Source organism: Sciurus carolinensis, chromosome 9, assembly GCF_902686445.1.
Source record: "Sciurus carolinensis chromosome 9, mSciCar1.2, whole genome shotgun sequence".
Classification (NCBI taxonomy): Eukaryota; Metazoa; Chordata; class Mammalia; order Rodentia; family Sciuridae; genus Sciurus; species Sciurus carolinensis.
The window spans coordinates 68,445,750-68,460,036 of NC_062221.1; the positions used below are offsets into that span (position 1 = coordinate 68,445,750).

At 39.9% G+C, this 14,287-nt stretch overlaps 1 protein-coding gene across 1 annotated transcript in view; it reads left to right on the forward strand.

The window, feature by feature from the left end:
• The window catches only part of Slc12a8 (solute carrier family 12 member 8), a 137,754-nt gene extending 126,018 nt beyond the window's left edge, over positions 1–11,736 (forward strand). The window contains exons 10-13 of the mRNA XM_047564956.1: positions 951–1,048; positions 1,539–1,656; positions 7,214–7,274; positions 11,276–11,736. Coding sequence (XP_047420912.1) covers positions 951–1,048; positions 1,539–1,656; positions 7,214–7,274; positions 11,276–11,435 — 437 coding nt within the window. The 3' untranslated portion in view covers positions 11,436–11,736. The remainder of the gene's footprint in view (positions 1–950; positions 1,049–1,538; positions 1,657–7,213; positions 7,275–11,275) is intronic.
• The last annotated feature ends 2,551 nt before the right edge of the window (positions 11,737–14,287 follow it).

Genomic DNA, 14,287 nt, shown 5'->3' on the forward strand with positions numbered 1-14,287 from the left:
GTGTTTATCCCTAACACAACACTGCCCCTTGCTCTGATAGGAGGAAATCAGGGTAATAATCTATGCAATTGGCTAGTTTGAAAATTGGGTGGACAAAGGGAAGGGCTACAGTTAAAATGGCTATAGCTGGATCTTACATTCCTATTAAGACTAAAGACTTTATTCTAAAAATGGACCACTGGAGTTTCTATTTCTCACAGTATAAGCATACAGCAAAGTTAATCCAACATACCGTCTATTAGAAATCACCATTGCAGTGTTCATCGATTAGACCATATTGCTAAACAACCTATATGCATTTTCATGGTTAAATTGATCATTTCTGGAACCAGGTGTATGAGGAGGGCAGAACTACATAAAACATAACCTGTTTCTGAGAAACTCCAGTGTGCCTGAAATCCTTGGAGGATAAAGTAGGACCATACATGTATTTATGGCCAGAGACTTTTCCCCCTCAGTCCCCTCAACCACCAGAGGAAGGAATCAAAGGAGCAATTTTCCCTTCCTTTTTCTCCTTCATCATCTTCTGGTCTAAACCTGAGACTAGGCTGAGCTGAGATTACCTTTAGAGTCAGGGGTTAGCAAAAATTCCCCTGGAAAGACAAAAGCCAACCCAACCCATCAGTGCAAACGGTCACATCTAAGGGCCAAGAATAGTAGGGACATCCAAGCTTCCATTTTCCCCAGATGACAAACCTAGATGGATGCACAATGGGTTTTAGGGGAGCTTCCATCTCTACTCTGCCTCTCACTTACCTTTCTTATCAGATCCTTAGCTGATGGGAGGCCAGAAACCCCTTCTTTCTCCCTTCTTCAAGAGCAAGTGATAGGAGTTGTCATGAGGTTGAGTTACAAAATTGGGGAAGAGGAACTTAGAAATATTTGCTCATGTGAATACAGAAGAGTAGAAAAGTGTTGGGTAGCAAGGAGTTGACTGATTTATTTTTTAGGCTTCTTCCTGAAGTCTAGACTTCAGGAACAAGAAATCCAGAGGAGACCAACTTCTTTCTATGCCCGCATGTGCAACCCCTGGGTCTCCCTATTAGGGGTGAGTAACTTCATCTTGATCTTATTTGTCTTGAGAAATAATTCAGGTGGAGGATGTGTGATTTGAGGAAGAAGAGGGCTTAATTAGGAGCAAAGTGTTTTAATTGCTTTCTGTATTGAAAATTAGATGAGATTGCATTTGGCAAGATTTACATTTAATGGGCCACTTATTTAATCAATTATTTACTTATTAAATAATTATAACGGATAACCTCTGGGTTACATGGGGTTCATACTAACTTGTTGTTTATGGGGAGGAATGGGCCAAGGAACTAGGATAGGATAACTGTTTATGGATAATTTTGATTAAAGGGTTACTTTCAGAGGTATTCATTATCCCAAATATCTACTTAAGTGAAGTTTCTTGAATTATGACTGAACTTCAGTTGTTTAGACTCTGCAGCAATCAGTTGATGATAGAGTCTAATGTTTCTCAAGGCCTGTTACTTGTAGAAACCATTAGGTGACTTGTCTTCCAACTGTTGCCATAGGCTGTTGGGTCCCTTCTCATCGTGTTTGTGACCCAGTGGGTCTACACCCTGGTTAATGTCGCTGTGGCTGCCATCGTGTATTTCTACATCGGCTGTGCCAGTCCAGGACTTCACCTTGGTAAGTGGCTGAGGACTTTGCCCACTACTTTCCTTTCTCTCTTTAGCATTCATGGGGGAAAAGTGTTTTGAACACTTATTAATTGCCAGCACTGACTCATGTTTGAATCCCATTTTCAAGTAGCTTATGGTCCAGGAGAAATGTAACATGGACACAAATGACAATAAATGAAAAATAATAAAAATTAATTATGAAGTTTATAAGACACAGAGAAGTGAAATGGATGGTACCAACAGCACATGAAACATGCTGTTGAAATGAGATTTACTGATGAAGTATACTGTGCATGAAGTACTACAATACCACTTGAAGTTAGACTTTGGTAAGTTTAAGATATGTACTAGAAACCCTTGAGTAACCACTAAGTAACAATGAAAAGTTATAGGGACTAAGTCAATAAAGGAGATAAAATTGAATGGGAAAGTATCCAAATCAAAATAAGGCAGCAAAAAGGAAAAAAGATAATAGAAGGTATTTGATACAAAACAAGATGGTTTATATATAACTAATCATACCAATTATCACATTAAATATAGATGGTCTAAATTCCTAAACTCTCCCTATTAAATGGTAAAGATTGGGCTGGGGAGATAGCTCAGTTGGTAGAGAGCTTGCCTTGCAAGCACAAGGCCCTGGGTTCGATCCCCAGTACCGCAAAAATAAATAAATAAATAAATAAATAAATAAATGGTAAAGTTTGGCAGTTGAATAATAACGCCTGACCCAACTATATGCTGTCTACAAGAAGCATCTTTTTATTTTTTGGTGTTGGGGATTGAACTCAGTATGCTACATGCCCAGTCCTTTAATTTTTTTTTTTTTTTAATCTTGAGGTAACATGTAGAGTACTAAGGATCTCATAAATTGGTGAGGCTGGTCTCAAACTTGAGATCCTTCTGCCTCAACCTCCTAAGGTGCTGGGATTACAGGTGTTTGCCACTGCACCCAGTTAAAAAACATCTTTTATTTCTTTTCTTCTTCTTCTTTTTTTTTTTTTTTTTTTGGTGCTAGGGATTGAACCCAGGGCCTTGTGCTTGCAAGGCAAGCACTCTACCAACTGAGCTATATCCCCAGCCCCCCAAAAAATCTTTTAAATATAAAGACACAAGTAGATTAAAATTAAAAGGATATAAAAAGATGTAGAAAATTGGAATAGCTATATTAACATCAGAGAAAGTAAATCTCAGAGATAAGAATCTTACCAAGGGTAAAGAGGATTGTTTCATAAAGATAAAGGGAAAAATTCATCAAGAAGACATAATAAACCTTAACATTTTTACAAACAGCCTGGAGCCAGGTATTGGCAAGAACGTGGAGCAACTACAACTATCATTTAGTGCTAGTGGGAGTGAAAAATGGTTCACCATTTAGTAAAACAGTTTGTCAGTTAATGAAAAAGTTAGACATATACCTACTATATGACCTAGCCATTACACTCCTAGGTATTTACCCAAGAGAACTGAAAGCATATGGCCATACAAAAGCATGGGCATGAATATTCATAGCAGATTAACTTATAATACCCCCAAACTGGACACAATCTGAAGATCTATCAACAGGTGACTCTAAATTAATTGTGGTGTATCCACATAATGGAATATACTCAACAGTGAAGAGAATGAACTGTTGATAAATGAATGAACCCCAAAATTATACTGAGTGAAAGAAACAAAAAGGGGTTCATAGCATGTTATTTCATGCTATATGTATATACATATATGTGACATATGTATATATATATATATGTGTGTGTGCATATACAATTATTGAAAATGCAAACTAATCTATAGTGACAGCTGATGAGTAGTTGCTTTTAGATAGTGTAGAGCAGGGATGTGTGGAAGGAAAGTTTTGGAGGTGACGAATATGTTCATTACCTGGCTTACATGATGGTTTCACTGTGTGTGTGTAAACAGACCAACTTGTACATTTTAAGTACATTGCAGTTTGTTCTGAAAATGTTATTTGGATTTGATTTAATCAGATGTGGTACAATACACAAGCCTGGAAATGATTGTCATGTAGGAAGAAGTTTATACCACAGAGCTGTACTCCAGAAACAGGAGGCCTGGCACACAGAGCCACATGGGGGAAGGACCAGTGTCAGGGTTAGAAGAGGAAGAGGAGAAAGCCTGGGTCAGAGCTGTCAATGGAGTTTTATGGGAAGGAATTGGAGAGGCAGGTAGGTTCACTGAGTAAGGTTAAGATTGAACAGTATGAATAATTTTGGCAGACTGAACTTTAGGGACAGTCTCTAATTGTCCATACCCATGTGATTTAGGCCAAGGAGATTATTGACTTGGTATGTTAGAGTCTGATGAAGGATGAAGATGGCCTCTGGATTGGTTGGTTTGGCATACCCACAGGGGAGTTGTTTGCTGTATCTAGAAATTAGCTAGATGGCCCTCCTCCTCCAGGATCAAGACCTGAAATGCCAGCACATCAAGAATACAAAAACTAGAAAAATGTAGTCAGTACTTACTGTCTTGGTCTCTTTTCTGCTGCTGTACCAGGATATCACAGACTGGATAATTTATGAACAAGTTTGTTTGGCTCATAGTTCTGGAGGTTGAAAAGTCCAAGTTAGAAGGTCTGTGCCTGGTGGAGGACCTTTTTTCTGCATTATAGCATGATGAAAAGCAAAACATAGTAAGAGAGAAAGAAGAGGGAGAAGAAGGAAGAGGAGGGGGAGGAGGGGGAAGAGAGGGTGGAACTGGCTGAACTCATCTTTTGGTCAGAACCCACTCCCCAGGAGGGCAGAGTCCCCATGACCCAAACATCTCTTGAAGTTCTCATCTTTCAACACTGTTGCATTGGGAATTAATTTCCTAACACATGGACTTTGGAGGTACATTCAAGTCATAACACAAGCTTTACTGTCTATTTTTCCTCAACAATAAAGCTATTTAAAAATACATTAGAGTTGGGCTTGGTGGTGCATGCCTATAATCCCAACAACTAGGGAGGCTGAGGCAGGGGGCTGGGGATGTAGCTCACTGGTAAATCCTCTGAGTTCAATCCCCAGTTACTACCCTGCCCTACTGCCAAGAAGACAAATACAATAGAGAGCCTTTTGCAGAAAATTCTATGATGCTCAATTTAAAATAAAGCGATTAGTTTCAAGTCCTAACTAAATCAGATGAACCAGAAAAATCCAGGCAAACTGAAAAAGAAATTCTTCACAATTAGAATAATAGATGCATATTTTTTTAAAGAAATACACTTCAAATACTTTAAGCCACATGTATACTGAAAGTAATGATTTGGCATATGACCCAGCTATACCATTTCTCAGTTTGTATCCTAAAGAATTAAAGTCATCATACTATAGTGACATAGGCATTCCCCAAATTATAGCAGTGCAATTCACAATAGCTGTTATGGAACCAACCTAGGTGTCAATCAACAGATGAATGGATAAAGAAAATGTGGTATATATATTAGTGCAGTTTTATTCATCCACAAAGGAGAATGAAATTATTGCATTTGCAGGAAAATAGATGGAACTTGAGAGCATTAAGTGAAATAAGCCAGATTCAGAAAGTCAAGGATTATGTTTTATCTCATATGTGGAAGGTAGAGAGAAGAAAAGGAGAAAGGAGCATCTCATTAAGTTAGGAGTGAGACAGAGTACAGGAAGGGGAGTGGGGGAGGAAGAAAGGAAGAGAAAGAGAAGGTACTGGGGAATGAAATTGACCAAATTATGTTGTGTGCATGTATAAATATGTCACAATGAACCCCACTATTATATATAATTATAAACACCAATAAAAACTAATTAAAACTAAATATATATTTAAAAATAATGATTTAGTAATGTTAAGAAGAAATCCTTATGCCAGCTAATTTCATGGATAATATATATATATCCAAATATATATATATATTATATATAATAATATATATATATCCAATTATATATATATATATATATATATTATTATTATTATTTTTTGGTACTGGAGATTAAACCCAGGGTGCTTAACCACTGAACCACACTGAACCACATCTCCAGCCCTTTTAAAAATTTTATTTAGGGACAAGTTCTCACCAAGTTGCTTAGGGCCTCACTAAATTGCTGAGGCTGGTTTTGAACTCATGATCCTCCTGCCTCAGGCTTCAGAGCTGCTGGGATTACAGGCATGTGCCACTGTGCCCAGCACAATATATCTTAATTAAAACTGATTAAATCAATGGTTGTTTCTGAATTTCCTTTTAAAAATGGTTTTATCTTAAGAAATTTGAATATTTCCTAGAAATCTAATCACAGGAGAGGTAGAGATTAAATTTTAGGCTGATATCCATCTAATATTTAGATAATGTAGAATCTAAGTGATCACACATAAATAGAATCACATAATAAAATTTTTATGGTTTATTTTCTGACCTCTGAAAATATATAGCTGATTCACTAAATGTATTAGGAATCTTCCCTTTGCAATTTCTGATTTTAACCTAAATCTAAAATTTATGCTCCCTTTAATCATAAGAACTCTAAATGATACTGAATAAATATTATCAGTTGCATACTGTTGACATTAACCAAGATTCTAATGTAAGCCTCTTCAAATAATGCTAATTTCCTGATCATATAGTGAACATAATCTAATTCATCAATTTCCCACTATATATGTATATATAAGTTAGAAAAGCATTTTCTAAAGTTATAGTTGATTTGTTTTTCCAAAGTTATATAAAATTTATTATGCAAGTTTTTTTTTTCATAAACCTATACCAAAGAAAGGATGGTTTAAAAAAAAAGATTAATAACCATATAGAAATAAACAGACAAGTGAAAGGAAGTCTAGTAGAGGAAGGAGAATGGGGGGGAGGATGGGAGAGAAAAGGGGGATCATGAACTGAAATTGACTTCCATGCATGTATGATGAGTTTTTCAGGATGAATCCAACTATGACATATAACTAAAAAGCTCTAAAGCTCAAATAATAATTAAAGAAAGGATTGATAACCCCTAGTCAAATCAGTGCATTTGACATCAGAATTATTTGGCCAGCATCAATAGCACTCTCACTTCATATCCCCTCTCAGTTTTACCTGTTGAGCCATTCGATTCTCTTAATGCCTGCTGAAAACTTCCCAAGGGCCAGATGCTCCGAGGGTTGCCAGGATGGAAGGAACATGTTCCCTACTCTCAGAGGGTGGTCTAGTGGGGAGGTTTTAGAGCATGGATTCAACACATGTTGTTGTGAATCTAAAAATATTACTAAAAATTAGTAATATGGATAATATTCAAAGTATTATACAAAAATGTTGAACTCCTAAAGCAGCAGTTAGTAAATCCCTGCTATTTTCTTTACAGCACTTTCTCCAATTTCCTTCTTGGGATTTTGTAATTCAGAAATAAATTTTTGGAAGCTACTATGGGTACAGAGTTCTTAATGGGTTGCCATATCACAGAGTATTACAATGAAAAGGGGAAAACTGTGCTTGTGCTGTGTGTGTGTGTGTGTTGGGGCACAGAGTCACCTGATTCAACCTGGGACTCTAGAGGGCCATGTGGGACATTTATAAATATTTACATCTGTCTTCCCTGCAGGAGCAGCCTCCAACTTCAGCTTTTTCCGATGGATAAGGTCTCTTCTGATCCCTTCCTACAGGTCTGTGCCAGTGCTAAGTGATCCTACTCCTGGCTGGGCCATACTGTAGTGTGGGAACCTGGTACCTGACAGCCTCCAGGAGGCTCACATTTGCTCCTCACTGCCCTCCACCCCACCAGTCCCCAGCTGCGGCTCCTCAGAAGCTTCCCCAAGCTCACATCCTCTGGCATTCTTATCCTCAGGCATTATGCACAGGAGCTTTGTCTAGAATCTGATTGCTGGGATGGCAAGTAAAGAGAGCTACTCTCAGTGAGTTCATGGTCTAGGACATTAGTATCAGTATCTAAGTATATAGAAGATTAAGGCCCAAGGAAATGTGAAACGAGGACTCCTATTCCTCCCTCTTCAGCTAGAGGTAGCTGGTGTCACTGTATTGGTGACTGTAGAAACCCAAGGTCAGAAATAAAGTAGGGATTTGAACGTGGGACCTCCACGTTCAGATACAGATACACAACAAAGGGAATAAACTCTCCTGAGACACATAGCTTTGGAGAAAAGGTAAGGTTTCACCTGGGATCAGGGTAGATCAGTGGCAGAATGCTATCTAAAACGCCTAAGGTGGAGAATGTACTGTCCGTTGGCCCTAATCTTTCTCCTTCCCCTCTACTCTTGTAGTGCCGGCACTTCCTCACGTTTTAAAACCTCAGGATTCTGGGGAATCAGCCCACTGTTCCATCCTATTTCAGTGTCAGTGAGGAACCAAAGCTGCAGACTGGGCAAATCTAGGTAGAACCCACCCAACCAAGCAATTACGGGGTTTCACTCTGTGTACATGTTTTTGTTTTTGTTAAGTACCAGGGATTGAGCCCAGGGGTGCTTAACCACTGAGCCACATCCCCAGCCCTTTGAGACAGGGTCTCACTAGGTCCTTGCTAAGTTGCTGAGGCTGGCTTAGAACTTGGAATCCTCCAGCCTCAGCCTCCTAAGCTGGTGGGATTACAGGTGTGTGCCACCACACCTGGAGTGGGTTTGTTTGTGAAAGCTCTTGATGTCTGACTTGCACTTGCCAGTATTCCCACCTTCCATGCCCAGACATTGCTAATGCATTATAGGGCTCTTTCCCATTGATCCTTGATGTAAGTTTAAAATTTCCCCCACTTCCTGTTTTTATTGTGGTAAAATCAATATAACAAAAACTTTACCTTCTTAACTATTTTTATTTTATTTTATTTTTTAATTAACTTTTTTATTTGTTCTAATTGGTTATACATGACAGTAGGATTCTTAACCATTTTTAAGAGTACTGCTCAGTGGTGTTAGGTTCACTCACTCTGTCATGCAAACACCACCATAACTGGACTCCAGGACTTTTTCTCTTCATAAACTGACACCCACTCCTCATTTCCCAGAATTCCTTCTAGGACAGCTCTTTGTCAACACTGCCGATCTGTTCACATTGGCACAAGAAATGAAACCTTAATGCTGGAGCTTGGATGAAGAAAAAGGAGCAGCGCTTTAGAAAAACCACAGGGAGGGTTGGAGACTGAGGGAGGAATGGAGGGTGGAGTTTGTAAGGCCCATCATCTGCATGGCCAGCAGGGCTCCCTGTCCTGTGTGGGGCTGCAGGAAAGGTGGGTGGCCTGTCCTCCTCTGGTTCAGTCTGAGGCACAAGGCCGGGTGACTCAGGTCACAGCATACCCACACTGATCTCTTTTCCCCTACAACCTGGTCCTGAGGACAAGTAGAGTTGAAGTAGAAATGGATTCTGTGCAGAAGTGAACTACACATTCTTGAGCTGTAGTTGGTCTGTGGGTGATGATATCTGATGTGGTCTGATTTACAAGAATATTTTTAGTCATTTCCAGTTTTAAAGCATAAAGATGGCTGTGGGAGATCATCACTCATTTGGTGGCACCCTGAATTCTTGAGGCTTTACCTTGGACGTCATTGTAGTGCTGTGTAGAAAGAATGATGTACAAGGAAGAGATTAATCCTAGAAAAGGACACTCCACATGATTCATAGCAATCCTGGTGCTAAGGAGAGTGAAGTGGGTGGTAAGCCTCAGCTCAGTCAGCATCAAAGGTGCCGGGCTCACCATGGATCCTGGGCCATATATTGTGGATATTCAGGAGGGGAAAGGACCACGAAATGGTGACTCATTTAAAAATAGAAATTGGTAGCTGTATTTTCTGTTTTGTAGTTTTGAGTTTTCCCTCCCAGCTATACCCCCCAGTGTCCTTCAAAATCAAAGAAGAAAACTGTAGCCAAGTGTTTGAGCAGAAGGATTTGGGTGTAAGGTCCTCTGTTACGCCTACAGCTCCCATTACTAGGTGAAGTTAGCTCTGACCTCCAGAAGACTTTGTTTCCTGCAGCCGTAGCAGCTGTCCTGTGTTGATTGATTGGTGTGGCATTTTGTCACTTCCTAATCTTACTTTTTGAAGGTTTAACCTCTGTAGATGTTAATCTAGCTTTCCGAAGCTCTCAACCTATGTAATTCAAATATGTTCTCTACAAATAATGCCATAATCATGGGACCTGATCTCCTCATAGCTGGACATTTTACAGTCAGTTGAAGTTACTGTTTAAGTTCCACAGATTGATGACATTAATTCCTATCTTTTTACAACTTTCAAATACATTCCTGATTTAAACAATCGAACCTTACTAGTAGAGTAACCAATTCTTTTAGAGTAAAATTCTGAGAGGAAATCCATGCCTCAGTGAAGACTTAAGATCTGTAGGAACTGGAAACAACCTGGAAAGGTGAGAAAATGGAAGTATGTAGAGATAAAGAGGCTTTCTGAGGCCACTGAGCTGATTAGGGACAGAACTGGGACCAGATCTGCTTTCCATAGCTGCCCTGGCTGCTAGTCTGGGCCTTCCTTAATTCCCTTCTGCCTCTAGCACTTTCCTCGTATCCCTAACCTTTTTCTTTACCAGTTTATTCCATCCATAACTGCATGCAGAGACTATAGCGACAATGGAATCTATATCCGGATTTACTTTTTGTTTGGAGGTCACTTTAGTGTCAAAATCTTCTGCGGTTTACCTCTTAGCTGCTTGCTAAGTAAACCTGGAAATCATTCTCTGGAAATCATTTCTCATTCAACTTTCTATCCAGTGAATCAAAGGGAAGGTTTCTCTTTTCACTCTGCAATTTTCCAGCTTCTCTATTCCTTTATTTCGTTTCACAAAAAAAGCAAAGAAAAGCTTTAGAGCCTCAACACAACACTATTTATGAGGCAAAAACTCTTTATGGGTTATCTCCCACCAGGTTTTATGCTTTTCTACTTAAAAAGGGTAAGAAGTCCCTCTCTCTCACTCTCTCTCTCTCTCTCTCTCCCCTCCTCTCTTCAATACACTGTATTTCTCACACTTTCAATTCACAAACTATTGTACATATAGCTCTCAGTACTTTGAGCTGGGATGAATCTCAGAGATAGAACACTTGCCTAGCATGCACAAGGCCCTGGGCTTGATTCCCAGCACTACAAGAACAAACAAAAAAAGCACAATTGTGTTTTAAATATTTAAATACATGCTAAACATTAGCACAACTGAATTTTCTTTTTTTCAGGGGGCCGGTACCAGGGATTGAACCCAGGAGGTGCTTAACCACTGAGTTACATCCTCAGCCCCTTTTTAAATTTTTTTTTTGTTCTTTTAGTTATACATGACAGTAGAGTGTATGTTGACATATCATACATACATGGAGTATAACTTCCCATTCTTGTGGTTGTACATGATGTGGAGTTTCACTGGTCGTGTATTTATATATGAACATAGGAAAGTGATGTCCGATTCATTCTACTATCATTCTGTTCCCATCCTGCCTCCCTTCCCCCTACTCGCTCCTGTCCAATCCAGTGAACCGCCCCCCTCCTACACCCTCCCAAATATTTTATTTAGAGACAGGGTCTCACTAAGTTGCTGAGGCTAGTTTCGAACTCGCGATCCTCCTGTCTCAGCTTACAAATACATTTGTTCAGAGTAGAGTTGTCTCCGCTACTCCCTCTCTGCTTGCTCCTTCCTCCTCACCGTCCTCTGTGTCTCTCTGAAGGAGCTTGCGGTCCCAGGAGCAGATCATTTTGGCACCGTCCCTGGCTAGAGTTGACATGGAGATGACTCAGCTCACCCAAGAGAACACTGACTTTGCCACCCGAGATCGCTACCACCACTCCTCCCTCATGAATCAGGAACAGCTGATGCCTCTGTACTAGGGGCCACGCCGGGACCCTTCCTCTCCTAGAGCTTCACTGAGCTCAGTGGACCTAAATAGAACCCTGTGGAGCTGCTTCTCCTTGACAGGAAAGTCCAAGGCCTGTCTTCCTGCTGCTACTTTGGGTTGCATTCTGCTCTGGAGCACCAGTCTGACCCACGGGAACAGTAGGAATGGCAGTGGCCTCCACTATGTGGCACCCAACCCGGAGCACTCCACCTGGGACCCCAGGACTTTCAGGTGACAGCAAGATGATCAGGTGTGGAGAACCAAAACCAGATTGCTTGTTCCAAGGGCCACAATAAAGGCATTTTTAAATTTATTATATTATAATTTTTTTGAATATTTAATATGCTTACATGGTTCTGAGTCCCAAAGTATAATCATACATAGAGCTAAAAGTCTCCTCCCATCATTGTTTCCTGTCTGCTCGGTTCCCATCCCCTAGCACTGAGGTAACTGCTGTTCTCATACACATTTCCAGCAATTCTTTATAAATATTGAAGTAAATAGGAATGTGGATTCTTATCATTCCCTTTCTGTACACAAAGGTAGCTTATTATACACATGTTCTGCACCTTGCTATTTTTCCCCTTAACAGTCTAACTCAGAGACATTTCCATATCAATACTTAGAGTTTCCTCATTATTTTTCATTGTATGGATGTTTCCATAATTTATTTCACCAGCTCCACAGTGATGGGCATTTTAACTCTGCCTGATCTTTTGCTGTTACAGTCAGTTCTGCAGTGAATAATCTTCTACATATATACAATCATAAAGCATATCTGTAGGACAGTCCCAAAAGTAGAATCACAGAATCAAAAGGCTATTTTTGTTTGATGAAGGCTTTTTAATTAAAAATTAAATTTCTATGAATTGCCTAATGCCAACTCCTGTTCTCAAAAATATTTATAGTCCCTGACTCCCTGACCACCTAGGCAACTGTCTTTGTGGAATGAATAGCACAGGGGATGGAACTCTTGGTTGCTTTAAAAGTATCTAGCCCTGGGGGCCCAGCAATGGCTTCCCCTGATAAGTTCAGGACCTGGCCCAGGGTCAGTGGTTTTGCCACTGATCCTCAGAAGAAAGGACTATTGGCTCACTTCTGATTCTTTGATGTTGGAGCTTCTCAAAAATTGGTGTGCTAAGCCTCACCTTGGATGCTTGTTCAAGGCAACAAATGTCTGTACCTCACGTTAGGCCTTTTATCAGCTGGTGTGGAATCATGGGCTTTACATCTTCAACAAGTGCTACATGTGATTCAAAGTGGGTAGTCTTTGGACCACATTTTGGAAAACACTGACATGCATTATGGAGATTTCTCAAAAGATTAGGAATGGACTAACGATATTACCCAGCTATATCATTCCTTAGTATTTGTCCTAAAGAATTAAAATCAATATACTGTAGTGATACAGGCATACCCATGATTATAGCAGCACAGTTGACAATAGTCAGATTATGGAACCTGCCTAGGTGTCCATTAGTGAATGAATGGATAAAGAAAATGTGATATATATACACAATGGAGTTTTATTCAGCCATAAAGAAAAATGAAATTATGTCATTTGCAGGAAAATGGATGGAACTAGAGACCATCATGTTAAGTGAAATAACCAAACTCAGAACGTCAAGCATTGTGGATTTCTCATTTGTGGAAGCTAGAGAAAAAAAAGGTGTGCGTGTGTGTGTGTGTGTGTGTGTGTGTGTGTGTGTGTATGTGTGAAATCTTATGAAAACAGAGGGGAGATCAGTAGAGTAGAAGAAAGGGACCAAGGGGAGGGAGGAGAGAAGGAAAAGGAGAAATACTAGAGAATGACATTGACCAAATTATAGTTACATCATGTGCATGTATGAATATGTAACAATGAATCCCACATTATGTAAAATTATAATGCATCAATAAAAACATATGAGGGGAAAAAAGGAAAAGAAAAACAGAGATATCTTGGATGGAAGGGCTTAGAGTGGGTGAGGGTCAGAAAGGTCATGGACCAGCTAGATCTTAACCTTCTCTCTGAAAGATAGGCTCTTGTTTATGATTACTGTTCACAAAATATAGATTTGGTAAAATGTCAGATTCCTGGTCACAATTAGAAACAATTTAAAGGGGCTGGGGAGATAGCTCAGTTGGTAGAGTGCTTGCCTTGTAAGCACAAGACCCTGGGTTCGATCCCCAGCACCCCCCCCCCAAAAAAAAGAAACAATTTAAAGAAAGCAAACTTTGATTACACAGAAATTTATTCTCTTACGACTCTAGAGGCCAGAAGTCTAAAATCAAACTAGATTGTGTAAATAGTAATATGAATCAGGTCTTGGCCTGGGTTCCCCAGAAAGCAGACTTTTATAAGCTACCACTTTATTGGGGAGTGCATCCGAATGCTTACTCTCAAAGGACTCAGAAGAGACCGTAGGGACGCCTGTCTTAAGACCTGCTTCCAGATAGGAAGGAGTCAGAATTTATCTCCTGGTCCTCTTACCCTGAAATCAGTCTCCCTGAGCTGAAGTCACATAGTGAGCAAGGCTGAGCTGCCTCAGGGGTTCTGGGGGCATTTGTCCCTTGACCCTTCCAGCTTCTGGTGGTTGATGCCAGCATTCCTGAACTTATGGCCAAATCACTCCAATCTTCACTGCCAACATCAAATGTCTCTCTGCTCCACTGCTGCATTGACTTCTCTGTGTCTGTGAAGCCTGCTTCTGCCTCTGTCTTGTAAGGATGCATGCGATTGCATTAAGAGCTACCAAAGAACCAGGCCAGTCCCCATCTCGAGCTTTAAGTCAATCACTTTGCCAAATGAGAAAACATTCACAGAATCCAGGGGACTCTACATTGGGTATCTTTTGGGACCAT